The following is an 18,444-nucleotide window of genomic DNA, read 5'->3' on the forward strand; positions in this document are numbered from 1 at the left end:
AGGGTTATGTCTCAGTAAGAGATACTTGCTCCATATAGCTACATTAATCTATGGTTCAAAATGATGTAGTGTGCTAGGACAGAAAAGACCCTCAGCCACTTTATGACAATAGGTGGGAGGCTGGGACGGGGACAGAGCAGCACAAGAGTAAATTTGGTGCGGTCTCTTATCCCAGCTATGGGTCTTGCTATAGCTTTATGTCCATCACCCTCAGACTGCTACAAAGCCAGATTTCAGAGTAGCAGCCGTGTTAGTCTGTATCCTCAAAAAGAACAGGAGTACTTGTGGCACCTTAGAGACTAACAAATTTGTTAGTCTCTAAGGTGCCACAAAGCCAGAGTGAACCAGAGTGTATCATTACACAGATGTGATACAGTATGAGAGTCCCTATGATATTTCTTTCCACCACAATCTCAATATCTACTGACATGGTTTCATGTGAAGACAGGCCATGAAAATACAATTACAACCATAAGGCCCAATGTTTATAGCATGATCTGAGCGGTCACCTGCTTGCTCTTCTATATTCTTTCTGTCACATCATCAGTGTCTCAGATTCTGTTGTAGGGCAGAAACATTTTGAATTGAGCCATATTTTGCAGTTTGTATGTATTTCAAATGTCTTTGGAGGCCAAACTAGGACTGGACGTTGTTTTGTCATGATTAAGGCTGCGAGGTTGTCCCTTTCTGTGACTTCTGAAGTGGCCGGTGCATCTGGATCAGGAGCAGTTCAGGCAGCCCTGCACCAGGTGCACTGGCTGCTGCTAGGGCAGTCTCAGGCCCCCATCTCCAGCAGCAGAGTTTATGTGTGGGAGGAGGCAGGGGGTTGGGGCACTGTACGGGGTGAGGCGGGCTCTGGGCGGTGCTTACCTGGGAGGCTCCCCGGAAGCATGCCGCGACCCAGGCCCCCTCCCCCCATAGCAGCGTCGTCGCCCCACCTCCGCAGGCAGCCCCCCCCCCCCCCAAGTTTTATTCACTGGTATTTTTACTAAAAGTCATGGACAGGTCACAGGCCGTCAATTTTTGTCTGTGACCTGTCCATGACTTTTACTAAAAATATTGGTGACTAAAACGTAGCCTTAGTCATGATGAATCACCACCACATGAATGGGTCATATATTGCCCTCCGACACACTCCAAAGTGGCGTATTTGAGCAGCCAGTTGTCTAAGCACATGTACTCCCAGCCTCTATAAGCAGGCCATAACCAACATCAAATATTTATTAAGAACATGTGGAGTCAGCTGGCTCAAAAGTCAAGACACAAAACTGGCAGCATACTTCCCAAGTACAAGAAATGCACAAGTAAGTATTTTCAAAGGTCACAGTGCAATAGCACTACCACTCACCGAAGGGGCCAAGAAACCTTTAGAGCTAGGAACGTCTGCCTGCCTTGGACTAGGGAGTCAAGATTTGACAAGTGAGAATCCTGCATAGATGATATTTTTAGAGAACTTGTGTTCTCAGTTCCAGCCTTCCTAATGAAAGATTAAATAATCTATACAATAAAATAGTCAGAATATCCAATGTGGCCAAACTAATGTTCTCTGACTTTTGAACAGTTATTTCTCAACCCTAAAGTTGCACTAAAACTACTCATTTCAGTTAATCCAATCTATCATTTAACTGATACTGGACGCAGAGGGGGTTTTTTGTCGATAATTATTTCTATGAATCATTCAAGGCACACAGTTAAAAGAAGTGGATTAAAAACAGTTTCTGGAAGCGTAGCTCATAGGATTTGGTTTTAATTTCACAAGGGAATTGATGGCACATGGCATCTGAAGAGGTGCCAACAGCTTTTTGAGGAGTATAAGTCTGCTTTTCTCAGTATCTTTCAGAGGGTCTCAAACTATTTTATCGACATACTTACATCACAGAGGTGTTCAAAATGTAATGTATTTTACCCTACTTTAAAATGGATAGGAGGACCCAGGGAGAGAAAGACACAAACAGAAAGGCAATGATGAGTTGATCAGCATACTACAGCAAGTCAGAGACAGACCCAGGAATTGAACCCGGGAGTCCTGGCTCCATGTCCCCTTTAACCACTGAACAACACTGACTTTAATAACTTATGAACATTTAATGTGAACTGATATTTGGTAAAAAATTACCTTGACTAGTAATAATATTTTAGCATGGAAAACACATTTGGCTACAATACAAGAGTGACACACTTTATTAAAAATGTAGTGTAAGGACACAAAAGATGTGTTAACCACTTAAATGGCATTATGTTTATTTACTTTAAATGAAATAAAAAAATAACCACACCACCTAAAAAGCCAAGCTTCAGAATAAAATCCAAACATGCAAAATCCAATACCCAACTGAAATAATAATAATAAAAAAAACCTAGACTGGAAGAACAACATAGCTTTCCTTAAATTAGGCAAGAAACGCTTGGGCTCCATGTTTGCCAGCTTCAATGAGTTATTATTCTGCTTTTATCAATGAGTTATTTATTCTGCTTTGGGATTGATAAAATGCACATAACTTGAATCTCCCTTGCAAATAACTAGGGCCCTACCAAATTCACAGCCACGAAAAACACGTCATGGACCATGAAATCTGGTCTCCCCCTATTAAATATGGTCTTTTGTGTGCTTTTACCCTATAGATTTCATGGGGGAGACCAGCGTTTCTCAAATTGATGGTCCTGACCCAAAAGGGGGGGGGGTCACAAGTTATTTTAAGGGGATCACAGTATTGCTAACCTTACTTCTGCGCTGCCTTCAGAGCCGGGCAGCCGGAGAGTGGTGGCTACCGGCCGGGCCCCCAGCCAACAGCAGTTCAGAAGTAAGGGTGGCAATACCATACCACGCAATCCTTACTTCTGTACTGCTGCTGGTGGCAGCTCTGCCTTCAGAGCTGGGCTCCCAGCCAGCAGCTGCCGCTCTCTGGCCAGCCAGCTCTGAGGTGGTGCCACCGCCAACAGTAGTGCAGAAGTAAGGGTATCAGTACAACCCCTTCTACGATAACCTTGTGACTCCCCCACAACTCCTTTTTGGGTCAGGACCAGTACAATTACAACACTGTGAAATTTCAGATTTAAATATCTGAAATCATGAAAAATTTATGATTTTTAAAATCCTATGACCGTGAAATTGACCAAAACAGACCGTGAATTAGGTAGGGACTTACAAATAACAGTCATAGGATCTGCTGATTTTTCTCTCTTTCAAAGTCAAAATTGCTTTTTGTCCCTTTATCCATAGTATTCAAAAGGTAGATACATAACCAGGACTTGGGAAAAGAAATAGAGAAGTTAAGATTTTAACTCCTGTAATCCTTATTTTGTCCCTTCCTCCAGCCTTTTCTCTGCTTGAAGAAATTCAGTTATTACTTAGAAAGCTAACAGCACAACAAAGGGGTGTATTTCTTTGTGTATGCTTTTCTACAGCACTCTTAGCGGATTTCTGATTGCTTCACAAACAACTAGTCTAGCCTCATAACACCCTGTAAGACTAGGAGGTATTATTATTCCCATTTTACAGATGAGGAGAACAAGGCACAGAAAGAAAAAGAAATTGACCCAAGGTCACACAGAAGTTTGTGACCAGCTGGGAACTGAACCCAGATCTCCTGCACTCCATCCTTACCATTGTAGTACTTGAGCATCTTCCAGAACTGTATTGAGTGTCACAACTGTTATTTGTCATGCGTGATTCTTGCTCTCTAATTTTCCTCTCGGAAAGAAAAAGAATGCAAGTATTTTTGTTTTGTTTTATTAATTTTGGATAAAATTTTTAAAAGTGCCGAGGTCCTATTTTCAAAAGTTACTTAGGCACTTCTGAAAATTGTACCCTTTATGTCCGCTGTGTTATGTGCATTTATTTTTGAAGACAAGGTCAAAGAAGTACATTTGTACTTGAAATGGAAAGTGGCAAGGTTTGAGGAGGTTCTTAGTTATTGTGCCTTAACCACAAAGCATTCTTCTCTTTAGGTGTTGACAAACAAACCCAGACAAAGCATGGTATTTGCACTGCCCACACTGAGTCTCTTCTATCATCTAGAGCATCGCCCTAGTCTTTTCCTTTGGAATACATACTATCTCCAGAGATTTTGTGACCACCACAAAAAACCTGGGAAGAAAGTGTAATAGTCACTTATAGAATCCCAGGATTTATTGGAACACTACAGGTAACACCACCAGCAACACAGGCAGGACTTAACTTACTACTCAAACCCCCAACACAACACACAAGACAATGGACTTAACACTAAGATAAAGATACATAAGCATCTACTGGTGGAGATACTGTTTATACTGATCATTCAGAAGTCAATTTGTTTCCATTACTTTAACACAGGGGTGGGCAAACTACAGCCCAAGGGCTGGATCTGGCCTGCCAGCTGTTTTAATCCGGCCCTCGAGCTCCCGCTGGGGAGCGGGGTCTGGGGTTTGCCCTGTTCCAGTGTTCCATCTGGGAAGCAGGGTCGGGGGGCACTCCGCACGGCTCCCAGAAGCAGTGGCATGTCCCACCTCCAGCTCATACACATAGGGGCAGACAGGGGGCTCCGCATGCTGCCCCTGCCCTAAATGCCGCCCCCGCAGCTCCCACTGGACGGGAACCATGGCCAATGGGAGCTGCAGGGGCGACACTTGCGGATGGGGCAGCACGCAGTAGAGCCGCCTGGCCGCGCCCCCGTGTAGGAGGGGACATGCTGCTGCTTCCGGAGCCGCTTGAGGCAAGCGCAGCCCAGAGCCAGCACCCCTGAGGCACCTTCCCCCCCCCCCATGCCCCAGCCCTGATCCCCCTCCCACCCTCTGAACCTATCGGTCCCAGCCTGGAGCACCCTCCTACAGCCCAAACCCCACATCCCCAGTCCAACCTCAGAGTCTGCACACCCAGCCTGAGCCCTCAACCCCCACCCTGCATTCCACTCCCCTGCCCTAGCCCAGAGCCCCTCCTGCACCCTGAATGCCTCATTTTTGGCCCCCACCCCAGAGCCCACACCCCCAGCCAAAGCCCTCACCCCCTCCCATACCCCAACCCCAATTTCGTGAGCATTCATGGCCTGCCATACAATTTCCACCCCTGCTTTAACACATACTGCTTCCACTAGCCTACAGGCTATTTGTGGAAATGGATCCACATTTAACTCATGAATGTCCAAGCACATTCTGCTCATACAGGGTTTGTTTTCTTAAAAAGGATAATATTAAAGAGTTATTAAAAAGTTGTTGCAGTCATAGTACTAAGTTATTAAAATACTTCTTGTAGAAATTAGTGTTTTCTAGCACTTTTTCTTTTTAAAAAGCCAATTTTTATTTCAACTAGAGGTTCTGGGTTACTATTGTAGAAAGTGAACCAATGCTGCTTCCATCAATTAAAAAAAACAACAACAACAACAAAAAAAGGGGACCGAGTTATTTGACTATAGAAAGAGCTTTTAAAAAAAAAAAAAAAACCCAACTTACTTTAAACTACAATTAATGAAGTCTAATGCTTTATTCTATCTTAAATTATATTACTCATCACTATAATATTACAATTAAATAAGTCATTTAAGGAGTTCCTATGAATTGAAATCTATTACAGACCTCTTAAAATAGGTGGTACAAATTCACAAAAGAAAATTTAAAATTCTTAGAACATTTATACAATGACTTCAAAAGGTAAGTGAAAAGAAAACCCACAAGAAGGAATGAACACAGATAAAGCACCTTAAAAAATCAAGATAAACGGTCTAGTTTCATGAAAGCCAAACTACTAACAATTCACTTTGAAATTCTCTATATGCCACGCTACATGAAAAATAATGCTTTAAGTCTGTTTAAATCCAAAATATATACAACCGTTAAAAGAGAACTAATTATATAGTTTATGAACATATATCTGTACATTTGATCTAGAGACGTACTGAATATGAACACTTTAAAATTACTATACCTTTAGATTGTGTTTATGTGCATTATCCAAAATAACAGGCACCAAGTCTTCACCAGGTTCCCCATTTTCATCAGCCATACCAGGAGGGTACCATGAAAGGGCTATGATGCCTAAGATATAAAATATGAGCTTGAGTTATACCACCAAAAACAACATTATGCCTACTAAAAGTTTAAAGAAACAGAAGTGTGTACATGATAGCTATAAATATCATGTTAATGTATAACAGTTTATACAGCTAACTGAATAATTGTCATTTCTGAGTAAGATTGGCATTTGATAAAAAATATATGTAAATACTTCTTACAGCCAAGAACAATATATAAGTATGGTTTGAATTTTTTTTTTTTTTTAAATGAAATAAGTGAAGGGCAAGGCTTTCAAATGCAGCTATACATCTAATTTGACCATGCAATTACTGCAGATGTACACACCAACGTTATAATTGTATGCAGATTGTCAAATAAGCAAGGTACAGAAATAGCCATGGTGGAATTTTAAGTGCCTTGTACAATTCCCCCCCATTCCTCTGAGTGATGTTAAATGCAACAGTATATTTACTAACTAAAAACCTTAGTTATTACATAAAGGTTACACTACCCATGATCTCTGCACCACATTCTTATTGACGGACTGTCACAGGTTGCCTTTAGATCAAGGAAAAGGATGGCACATGGGTCTAACTTTGTAGACACAGCCAATGGACCATAAATCATATGGTCCATAGACAACAAAGATCTGAAAATAACATTACATACTTACAAAAAAAATAGCCATACATTGATTTGGCACAAGAGTCTTTTCAATAAGATTTATTCCTGTACTTAATGTTTTAAAACCATTTTGAATAGCATTGTGTATTTTATAGAAATGCAAGTAAAATTTTAATTCCACTGGAAACGCTAACACGACATATAATCACTGGATCATTTCATTCTGTTCCCATTAAAGACAATAGCAAAGCTTCTGGAGTTTAATGGGATTAGAGCAGGCCCACTATCTCATGACAAATAAGTTATGCCACTATTATAAGACTCAGTTAATGCATGGGTTATGCATAGTTCTGTATAAATCACTGACTACTGGTATCCAGGCTAAAGTTTAAATGAAAATTTATGATGACTAAATCAAGAAATTATAAGATAATAACCTAGAAAATTCCCACAAGAATCTAGCAGAAGAATGTTTTCTGGTCCATCTGAAGAGCCTTTTTCTTTTCAATAACAAAAACAACTTTTAGACTTTAGACAGATTCCTTAAGAAATAAGTCAAATTGAAGCAGACAGTATAATAAGATTGCCAGTAGTCCAGGATTTCCCCGGGAGGAAAATACATAGCATATGCATATTCTACAAGTCCACAAACAGGATTGCCAGTAGCACTATCTTGAAACAATTCAATTTCAGACCCCAATGCAACAGCAATCTCCTTTTCCTGTCTTGTCCATCCAACTGTACTAAACAATTAAAAGACTACACTTTCAGGTTTTTCTAGTTCTTGCTTCCTCAATAAAAAACCAACAGTCATGATACAGAATCCTTAAGGGAAAAAAAAAAAAAAAGGTTAATGAAATTATTCCTGAGTTATAAGTCTCAGGAAAAATGCCCTATATTTTTAATTGACAGAGAAATGTGGCACTAGTTGCTGCTGAATATGAAAATAAGTCAAAGGAAGCAAATATACCTTCCCCAAATAACTTATTTGTAAATTCGAGAAAAATGCCACGTTACTTTAAAAAGTACATCTGATATGCATATTGTAAAAAGTATCAGAGGAGCTGAGACAGAATACATTAGCAAACAATGACCTGCACTGGAACAGAACTTTGAAATAATATATATTTCTGAAATGCAGTAGGACAACAACTGTTGCGATTTACAGCCAGGTATTAAAGTAATTATACATGAATGACAGTTCACAGAAGTGGGAGAGTGGGTACTATATCTAAAAGATTTCATACACTCTAATGAGATAAAATTTTGAGTGAAGAGGACTTTACAGAAGAATGTGTATGGAAACTAATCACAAACATAAAAATACAAGTACAAGTAGGAACATACTACCAACCTCCAAGCTCAGAAAATGATATTTGAGAGCATGACATTTAGGAGACTGAACCAGCAACAAAATCTAATAGAATAGGAATAATACAACGTGCAACTACCTGCACATAAACTGGTCAGATATCAAGTTGGGACATGGTTGAGAAAATCGTGGAGGATTATGAGTATACAGTAATTCCATCATAAGACATTTGCATGGTGCTAAATAAAAAAAGGAAGAAATGGAAAACAAAATAAATCCAGTATGGTTCAATGGCCATGTTACAGAAATAAGAGAAATCCAGCTCAAGTGAAACCAATAGAAAAGGATAAATATGATAAGAAAAATTTAAGATGGAAAGTAAAAGGGCATGAGGAGAGCACATAGATAAGCATATAAGAATAATAAATTCTCAAAATACACCTGGAACAGGAAGCCTGCAAAGAATCAATGGGTGCACTGGATGTTAAGGCACATAGGGAACAACTGAGGAAAAAGACAGCTTCTCTGCACTGCTCTGATTTATATTTTTGTATTAGTTTTCACCCCAGAGATTGTTAAGAAGATACTTACTACAGATCTTCTCTTCACAGGTAAAAAAGAGAAGTACTCTTGGAGACTGAAGTGGCAAAGGGAGGAACAAACTAAAAAAAGTAAATAGCAGCAAGCCACTAGAACCTGGTACTCATTCCACAGATCTGAAAGAATTTAAGGTTCAAGTGATTGAATATTTTTGTTAGCAGCGCAATCTCACTAAAATCAGACACTGATGGAGGATAGCAAAAGTTGGACCTATTAGGCATACCCATGCATTATAAACTAGTGAGATACACTTCAGAACCAGATAAATTAATTGAAATAAAGAGTTATAAAATATCTAGCAGAACCATGTGATAAGGACGAACCTTGTAAAGGAAAATTCTGCCTCTCCAATCTTCTAGAATTCCTTGACCACACCACCAGAATAGTGGATAATAGAACTGGTTAAAGCCAATTTATTTAACTAAGTCTGTTTGAAAGCGTAAAGGCCCACATAAAAGGCTAGTAAGAAAACTAAGGCCAGATGTAAAGTACTGTGATGGATTAGAAACTGTCTAAGAGACAAATAATGGGAATAATGGTCAGCTCTGCAGCACAGGAAAAGGTGAACAGTATCCCAAACATCCATACTAGGACTGATGTTTATTGTAGCAATTAAGGATCCACAAAAGCAAGTGAACTCTGAAATAAAATGAAATTATTTGAGATAGTCAAGACTAGACAGAACCAAGATAAAAATTCAGAGGAACCTTATATAGGTGTATCAGCAATGTACACCGAAAGAAATAATTTAAACTATTCACACACACTGCTGAGTCCTAAATCAACTGTTATTACTCGGCAAAAAGAAGAATGCATCAAGTCTTGTCTACACCAGGAATTTCTTCCTAATGTTCTCCACCAATTCAGCTTTACTGGAGGTAAAGATTATGGCCTGAAGCTTAACGGATTATACCTTATAAAACTGTAAACAAGGTGATAATTGTTGCAAGTGTTTTAATCACTTTGCCAGTGAGAGAAAACACCACTGTGCTTACAATGTCAGCAGCAACCTGCCCACACTAGTGCTCTCACTGTTGCTAACAACAATGGAACTGTCCCAGTGTTAGTAACAACAGGAAATTTAAGTTTCTTAAAAAACAAAAACACCATCACTGATATGAACATATCAATCTTTGTTCAATATGTAGCTGTGGTCAAGAAAGCTAACAATGTTAGGAAGTATGAAGATTGGGATAGAAAATATTAATGAAAACATTATAATGCATTATACCAATTGACAGTAAGTCTTCACCTTGAATACTGTGGTCAAGTCTGGTCAAATAATATATCTGTAGAAACAGAAGGGGGTCCAGATGCATATGATAAAATAATTAGAAGCATAAAAAGAAATCCAAAAGAGGAAAAACAGAAAAGATTATGACTGCCTAGTTTACAGAAGAAATAAATAAGAAGTATATAAAATGAAGAATGGCATAGAAAAGTTAAGCTGAGTGCTCCTATTTATGTTCTCCCTCTCATTTAATATAAAAACTGGGGACAAACAATGAATCACATTAATAAATTTTAAATTTAAGAGATAAAAGGAAATACTGGTCTATAAGTTTTAAAAAATTAAACAATTAGCCTACAGTACAACCCATTCTACCAGGCATTAATGTTGTCAAGAGCGTAACAAATTTCAAAGAAGCATTGGACATGTATATGGATAGTAAAAATTTCCTTAGTTACAAAGTACAGGAGGAAAATTGTACAAGGGATATAATCCCTCATAAATCAGGGCATAAAACAATTATTAGGTGATAGTGGTTGGCTAGAATGTTCCTCTGTGGACAGGTTATTCCATAATTGTCTATTATGGGATTTCTTGAACCAGCCTCTGAAACTGTGACTCAAACGCTACAATGCCAACTGGCAATGCGATTACAATACACTGATCCTGGTACATACATTCTGGTTCACCAAAGAACATCGTGTGAAATCATAAATGAAAGCCAGGATCAATCATGTTGGTCAATAATATTGTTGTGAAACTTATATAGAATCTGTCTAGAAGGAGTGTAAGTATATACGTTTTAAGATCTGTGTCGAGGCAGAGTTGATAAACAGAGTTTTCTGTCAAAGGATGCCTATTCACCAGTCTCTCTCGCATGTAAATTAAGCACTGTAAGGTAACGCAATGGAGAGTCATTTACAAAGACAATGGGGGATCTAAAAATCAACAGGAAGGCAGTACACTGTCTGTCCGGGGACAGACAATGAACTTTGGGGAACAGAAGGAAAAGGCAAAAAGACACAGCTTTACCCTGCATGTAAGATATAAACAGAAGACACAGTTACATTTATGAAACCAGGATCTCTTCCTACCTTGGTGGAAGACTCTGCAAGAGACTTTGGGTGTGAGAAACTTATTTAGACTGGAAGTTAGTATATTAAATTTAGTCTCTAGAAAGTGGTTTGTAATTATTTTATACGTAACCTTATGTTTCCATTATCTTTAGTCATTATCGCTTGAACGTTTGATAAACTTATGTTGTTTTCATTATAAATGTAGTTCAGTGCTGTGATATTAACCAAGGTACTGATCCTGAGTACGATCACAGAAGCTGGTGTGTACACTACCCCCTTGTAGGCAGCAAACCTAGGATTTCTGTAAGTATTCAGTGGATAAGGGACTGCTTCAAAGGGGCGGACTGGGGTGTACCTATTTTTAAACTAGGAAAAGTAAGGCCGAGTCTGGAGAGACTGTTTGGGTGGCTAACAGGCTGGAGATGTGAGGGAGCTGACACCCAGGTAAATACAAGCAAGTCTGCCTGAGAACCATTACAGAAACATCTAGCACTGATCTTCTCTATTTGATAGACGCCATATCCACTACAAAAATGCCTATATCTGTATTTTTCTATTTTATACACTACACACAGAGTACTGTTAAACAAGTTAACAAATAATATTAAATTCCTTCATCTAAACAGCTATAAATATAGCCCCCAATCCTGCATCTGCTCTGAACAGGTCTATCTGTATGAAGCAGCTTGGAAGACGAGAGACTAAGTTAGGGATTGAACATAAAGTACAAAGTCACTTGTTAAAAACAGAAGTTCTCATGAAGTTATCATTGACACAAATCTCCTGTGCACACAAAAAGAAAATACCAAAGTCCCCTTACATTTCAATATCTAGAGAAAACAAAGGAGGTGAACAGTTCTGTTTACTCAAGTATCTGAGGTCAAACAAATGACTACTATGCCAAAAATAAACAAACATTTATTACCAACAGAGGCTGAACGCATTTGTTGCATGTGGGCTTCTATGACAGAAGGGTCTTTAGAGCTGTAAGTTCCAAGTTCAGGGTAAAAACTGGATGCAATATCATCTGGAGGATTGTGTCTTCCCTTTGGGTAATTGTTTGCAATTTTGGAATCCCAATGTGGCACCAGTGGATGGTTCCAGTGAATATATTTACCATCATATTGTGGATTCCCAAACCAGCTGTAGTAGAACACATGAAAGTTATAATTAGGGGAAGGCAATTCCTCTTCCAACTTTCTTACAGAGGCCATAGATGTTTTAATGCTATTCAATGCAACAGTGTGCAAATTATTGGTGTGTGTTACGCTATCCCCCCTGGCAGCAGTTAGGGGACTGTGTTTATTTTCCAAGAGTGTTGTCCGTTGAAGTTCCGGTAAGAGACCAAGTCCAAATGGATCCCCAAAACCAGCTCTGTCAGGTCTCAGAGTCTTCAAAGCCATCATCATGGAGCAAATGAATAAAATAAAAAGCAACAAAATAATGCACGTTCTTCTGTGAAATCTTGCCATGATGTCATAGTTCAATGTCCAAACAACAGGTTTCCAGCTACAACTGGTGAAGAAAAAAATATTTTTAAATCAGATTTCTTGTCACCTATCAATTCAACAATATTAAACTCTTCATAAAATTTCTAAATAAGAGATATAGGAATAAACATAACTAATTTCTAAAAATACACTATGTTTGCATACTCTTGTACATATCGCCTTTGCTGGGAAAAAGACGACAAAATAAACACATACATTCTCAAAGAGCAGGCAGACATGTTTTAGTGAACCATGAAGTGAAGCTTTACAGCATCCAAGGATTATACATTTTAAGGAACATCCTACCTTTCAACTGGCTTCCTGGTTTTCCCAAGCTGCCACTAAACTATATGAAATGGGAATTCTGGTTACATTATTTCCAAGCCACTGCTTCGTGCTTACCCTGTGTCACTGACAGAAACACCATAATATAGCTGTGATTTTTTATTTTGTGCACTTGATACTCCTGGGGGAATTCTATGTCACTGTGCATGCACAGAATTCATGTCTCCTGTAGATATTTCCCCCTTTGCAAAATACTACATTCTGCTGAAGAGGCACTGCAATTACACTCACCAGTGGCCGCTATAGCACCAAAAGAGGGAGCAGCCAGCTCAGGGCTAGAGCAGTCAGTCCCAGAGAGGATGCTTTCCTTACAGCCCCCTGCCCGTGGGGACAGGTGAAGAGGCACGGCATATTGAGGGGCGACAGACCGCAGGGCATATTGAGGGGCGACAGACCGCAGGGCACCCAGAGCTGCTGGGGGTCACATTGACTGGGGTTCAGAAGGGTTGGGGGAGACAGACTGGGGCAGGGGCACAGGAACTACTCGGGGGACAGCATTGAGCCAGGAGCTAAATGGGAGTGGGGGGTGGAGGGCCACATGGGATCAAAGGAGTAGCTGAGTGGCAGTGCAGGGACACAAAGGATGTGGGGAGAAGGGTGCAGCGACACCTGGGGACAGGAGTAAGGAGGTGGCTGAGTGGAGGGTGCAGGTACACACGGGGACAGAGGCAGATGTGCCTGACTGAATGGGAGAGGCTAGAGGTCAGCCAGGGTCTGCCTGGGGGAGGCACCCCAATTCCCTAACAATCCTCCCTCCTCCCAAAAAAGTGTTCCATACTTCTCCCACTCACACCCAACAATCCTCCAGGTTCACTTCCAGGCTCCTTTCCAAAAATTATTTCCCTCTCGCTCAGCTCCTCCATTACCCCTGACTCCCCCAAGCAAAGACCTTTGCACTTCTTCTGAGGGGTGCAGATAAAGGGTGTGGGAAATAAGTTTCTGTATTGTAGTTTAAATGAATTATTATGCAAAGTTCTGTATTAATAAGCCTGGTAAGGAATCTATTTGTCAAAAAACATTTCCTGAATCTTTTTTGTCATCTGTATTGTAACAGAGATACTTGCTGACAGATATTTTGAAATAAACCAAAATAACTGAAACCGGTATGATTATAATGCATTATATTGACAGATAAGATATGCAGAATTTTAAAACACTGTGCACGGAATTTAGGGTTTTTGGCGCAGAATTCCCACTGGAGTAAACATACAAATTTCAGACTCTGGATTGTAAGCTTGGGACACTGACCCTCTTATTGTATGGATTTGTACAATGGTTTGCTCAATGGCCCCGGGATCCTAACTGGAACTTGGAGACATCATAACAAACTTGGCAACTGACCATTAACTGTTATATAGACAACTCCGTCACAGGACTTTATCAGTGAAAATGGCTGTTCAGTTTGTAAATGAACCCTTCTGCACTGTTTCAAGAGGATACTTTATCACTGGTAAATCCATGGGATTTAAACTGCTTCTGCAATTTATTTAAGTTCATTTAAGTTGTTGTAATGATATTTACTTTGTGTATTGACACATGATGTTGACAATTTGTATTTTAATTGTCATAAATCTTTAACTTTTAAAATGTCAACTTCCACTGTTATTAAATAATTGTCAGGCCCTCCCTACTTTCTGACCTGCCCATAATTTCTCAACTGTGAAATTTTAAATCTCTAAAAATTGACAAAAAAATGCTTAAAACCCATCCCAACATGCGCAATTGTGAAGAATTTAAAATAAAAAATACTTAAAAAGGAAGCAGTCAATATTATCTGTTGAAATTATAAAATAAAAATTGAATTCTACCAAGCCAATTATCATGCATTTTGCCTTGGAATGCAGCTGCACACATTAACTTATTTTTTACCTGTTGTCAGTAATGTAGGCAACTTGTTTCACTCGAAACAAAATTGGTGGCTCAACTCCTGAAGTCTCAAACATTTGTGAGAGTTGTTCCAGTTTCTTCCTCCTGGTCTGGGGAGTAGGGCTTAGATATGGGACTCAAAATATTTGAAATCTACCAATTTAGCTACTCCTACTATAGATAAAGATACTGAAACATCTCTCATTCCATAAGGACTCTGTAAAATCTGACATTTTTCCATGTGCATGATTGTGTAATCCGTATTTCACTAGTCTTTATTTCTCTAAAACCCTTACATATCTACTTTACTCACAGCTTTCTAAATTCCTATATATGAAAAAGCTACTTTTTACCAAATCTTTAGAGACTGCAGACATAAAAGCCACTTTTTCCTCTACCACCATTTGTGTCCTGCAATAATAATTTCCATATGGCTTTCATATTACTAATTCTTGCCTCTCATCCTGAGAGGAAATCCATGGGTCTTGTTCCTTCAAGGTTAATGTAATTTTACCCCTTTTTAATAACTCTCAAGCATAATCTTTTTTGTCTCATAAATATGTGGATTAAAAAATGCATTAAAAATAAGGTCTGAAAGTTCTGATTTTTTTCAGCTTGTTTTTCATATTCATTTAGATATTGCCTAACTTGTTCCTCCTGGAAGAGTCTATGACTCTGAAACTAGTAGTATCATGAGATCAATTTTCATTTGCATGGTATCTGTGATTACTTGAACTTCAGCACCGCAGCTGAAACCAGTCATTGGCAATTTTATCTTTGTGCTCTACTGAGTAGGTTTTGATGACACAAACAGTAAAAACAACAGTGGTTTGTGTAGGAGAGAGAGACATATTTTCATTTCTCTGTCTAAAACAATTAAAACAAGTCATAATATAATTATAACACGGTTCTTTCTGTTTTATCCAGTTCCCCTCCCCTCTCCTCCCTCCTTCCCTGCCAAAAGGCTATAAATTAATGGAGATATCCCATCTCCTAGAACTGGAAGGGACCTTGAAAGGTCATCGAGTCCAGCCCCCTGCCTTTACTAGCAGGACCAAGTACTGATTTTGCCCCAGATCCCTAAGTGGCCCCCTCAAGGATTGAACTCACAACCCTGGGTTTAGCAGACCAATGCTCAAACCACTGAGCTACCCCTCCCCATCAATGCTAAATATTTTGTTGTATTTAGACATGGTAGTGTCCCAGTCCTGCAAAGGCTTCAATAAATTCATTGATTATAAGGCAGAAGGGACCACCATGATCACCTAGTCTGCCCCCCTTAGCTAATTCAGCAAATGCTAGGCCCATGTTAAATCCTCTTTGAACTAGAACGTCCAAAATCCGACTTTTATTTAAAAATTGCCAGTGATGGAGAATCTACGACATTACCCCACTTAAAACTGTTACAACTAAAAGGGTTTAAAGAGAGAAACTGCCGGCTGGTTCTGCCAGTTTATGTACACTTGGGACTAATCGGACTTTAGCTTAAGAGCCATTTTCAGTTTCCTCCGCACAGTGTGTCAGCTTCCCCCTTGATTCGCGTGGCTCTCGCACACCAACGTGAGTGATACAAACATTTAAATTAAACAACAAAACAAAACCCAACAACGTGGGGCTGTAAGCCCAGCAGGGAGCGTCAGGCGGACTCAGGGCCACGGAGGATACCTGACGCTTGTGGGCCTGAGCCCCTGTGGCGACGGGCCCCGGGTCCCAGCACAGGCACGTCCAGGCGCGGGTCCGGCCCAAAAATGTTGGCCGGGGGCGGGGGGGCAGGTGTCACTCCGCTGTGCGCCCTCCTCACTCGCAGGCCAGCCACGGCCCGCAAAAGGAGCGCGCAGGGGCTGGGTCGGAGCAGCCGCCCCCCGGCACCATCCCCCCCGCTCCCCACCAGCGTCACTGCTGCCTGCGCGCGCCCCCACGGCCGTGCCGAGCATGGGGCCCCCAGTCCGGAGCGGCGCTGCGAGCAGGGGCCCCGGGGTGTGAAGGGGGGAGGCGGGTACTTTGGAGGCTGCCCCCCTTACTCACCAGTCGAAGGCGGGGGCGCGGCCCTACAGCTTGGGGAAAGCGAAGCAGCAGCGCTCCGCCTAGCGGCTACTCGCGGGCGCGAGGCAGTTGGTGTCCGCACCGAGGCCTGCTGGGGCAGTTGAGGATGCGGGGTGATCATGGGCTGAGTCAAGTCAGTTCGGGTTTTGGTCCCTAAGCTGTTACTGAGCATGCTCAGACTTCTCAGCATGCGCAGTAGCTACCGGCGAAGCCTCTGCCCTGAAATGAGCGCGTTCCCCGAAGAGACGAGGGAGTCCGGTCGCGTCATAGTTGGCTGTTGAGCATGCGCGGTAATACCTGCTGACTCCTCCTCTGCCCTCACTGTGCCCGCACTTGGGATTCCGAACATGCTCCCTGCTGCGAAGGGTGGCGGGAGGGGAAACTGCCAAAGTTGTACAGTGGGCGGTGAATTGCATTCACGGGCTGTTCAAACACGTGCGGCCGGGGAAGGGGAGAGGTTCATGCGGTTGGACAAAATCAGGGACAGGGTTGCAGCCTGGGTGAAGGATAAGGTAAAGAGGCAGTGGAAAGCAGGCAGAGGGGATAAGAGTTACCCCAAATAGGGTGAGCGGGGCTTCTTCCCTACCAGCAGGACGGTAGGTCTGAGCAGCGGCTTTTCAGGGCTGGGTTTGGACATATATATATTGGGATATAGCCGAGTGCCTAAACAAGGCAGATCTGAAATGATGTATTAAGCTAGTAAAGTTTCAGAGTAACAGCCGTGTTAGTCTGTATCCGCAAAAAGAAGAACAGGAGTACTTGTGGCACCTTAGAGACTAACAAATTTATTAGAGCATAAGCTTTCGTGGACTACAGCCCACTTCTTCGGATGCATCCGAAGAAGTGGGCTGTAGTCCACGAAAGCTTATGCTCTATAAATTTGTTAGTCTCTAAGGTGCCACAAGTACTCCTGTTCTTCTTTAAGCTAGTAAAGGAGACTTGATTCATGAAATATTTTATAAACCCCTACAATCCTCAAAAATTCTTTATTTTAAACGATTTGTTGCTGTTTAAAATCATTCCTTATAGTTTATAACATTGGATGTTTTTTCAAAATATATGGTCTAGGAATTATTTTGAGGAAGTTCCATAGTAGGAATCGACAACCTTTGGCACGTGGCCTGCCAGGGTAAGCACCCTGGTGGGCCGGGCCAGTTTGTTTACCTGCTGCATCCTCAGGTTCCGCCGATTGCGGCTCCCACTGGCCGCGGTTCACTGCTCTAGGCCAATGGGGGCTGTGGGAAGTGACGGCCAGCACATCCCTCCGCCTGCGCCACTTCCCGCAGCCCCCATTGGCCTGGAGCGGCGAACCGCAGCCAGTGGGAATTGTGATTGGCCGAACCTGCAGATGCGGCAGGTAAACAAACTGGCCCGGCCCGCCAGGGTGCTTACCCTGGCAGGCTGCGTGCCAAAGGTTGCCGATACCTGTTCTATAGCATGTGTTATATGGGAGGTCAGACTAGATCAGGGGTGGGCAAACTTTTTGGGCCAAGGGCCACATCTGGGTGGGGAAATTGTATGCAGGGCTGGGGCTGGGGGTTGGGAGTACAGGGTGTGGGAAGGCGGAAGGGAGTACAGGGTGTGGGAGGGTGCGGTGTGCAGGAAGGGGCTCAGGGAAGGGGGTTGGGGTGCAGGAGAGGTGCGGAGTCAGGAGGGGGCTCAGGGCAGGGGTGCGGACTGCAGGAGGGGGCTCAGGGCAGGGGTTGGGATGCAGGAGGGGTGCAGGTTGAGGCCGGGGGCTCAGGGCAAGGGTTGGAGTGCACAGGGGTGCAGAAAGTGGTGCGGGCCGAGGGATGTGCTGGCTGCCGCTTCCCTCAGCCCCCATTGGCCTGGAGCAGTGAACTGCGGCCAGTGGGAGCCACGATTGGC

General features: G+C 41.8%; 1 protein-coding gene across 2 annotated transcripts in view; it reads right to left on the reverse strand.

Moving 5' to 3' along the window:
* The window catches only part of MANEA (mannosidase endo-alpha), a 32,055-nt gene extending 15,303 nt beyond the window's left edge, over positions 1 to 16,752 (reverse strand). Inside the window, exons 1-3 of one of the 2 annotated variants that reach the window (XM_054022263.1) lie at positions 16,558 to 16,752; positions 11,757 to 12,346; positions 5,900 to 6,009 (exon numbers count right to left, since the gene is read on the reverse strand). In XM_054022263.1, the coding sequence (XP_053878238.1) occupies positions 5,900 to 6,009; positions 11,757 to 12,303 (657 nt within the window). In that variant the 5' untranslated portion in view covers positions 12,304 to 12,346; positions 16,558 to 16,752. Of the gene's footprint in view, positions 1 to 5,899; positions 6,010 to 11,756; positions 12,347 to 16,197; positions 16,371 to 16,557 lie in introns of those variants that run through there. The other variant, XM_054022264.1, reaches the window with a different exon arrangement.
* Positions 16,753 to 18,444: the final 1,692 nt, after the last annotated feature.

Source organism: Malaclemys terrapin, chromosome 3, assembly GCF_027887155.1.
Source record: "Malaclemys terrapin pileata isolate rMalTer1 chromosome 3, rMalTer1.hap1, whole genome shotgun sequence".
Taxonomy (NCBI): domain Eukaryota; kingdom Metazoa; phylum Chordata; order Testudines; family Emydidae; genus Malaclemys; species Malaclemys terrapin.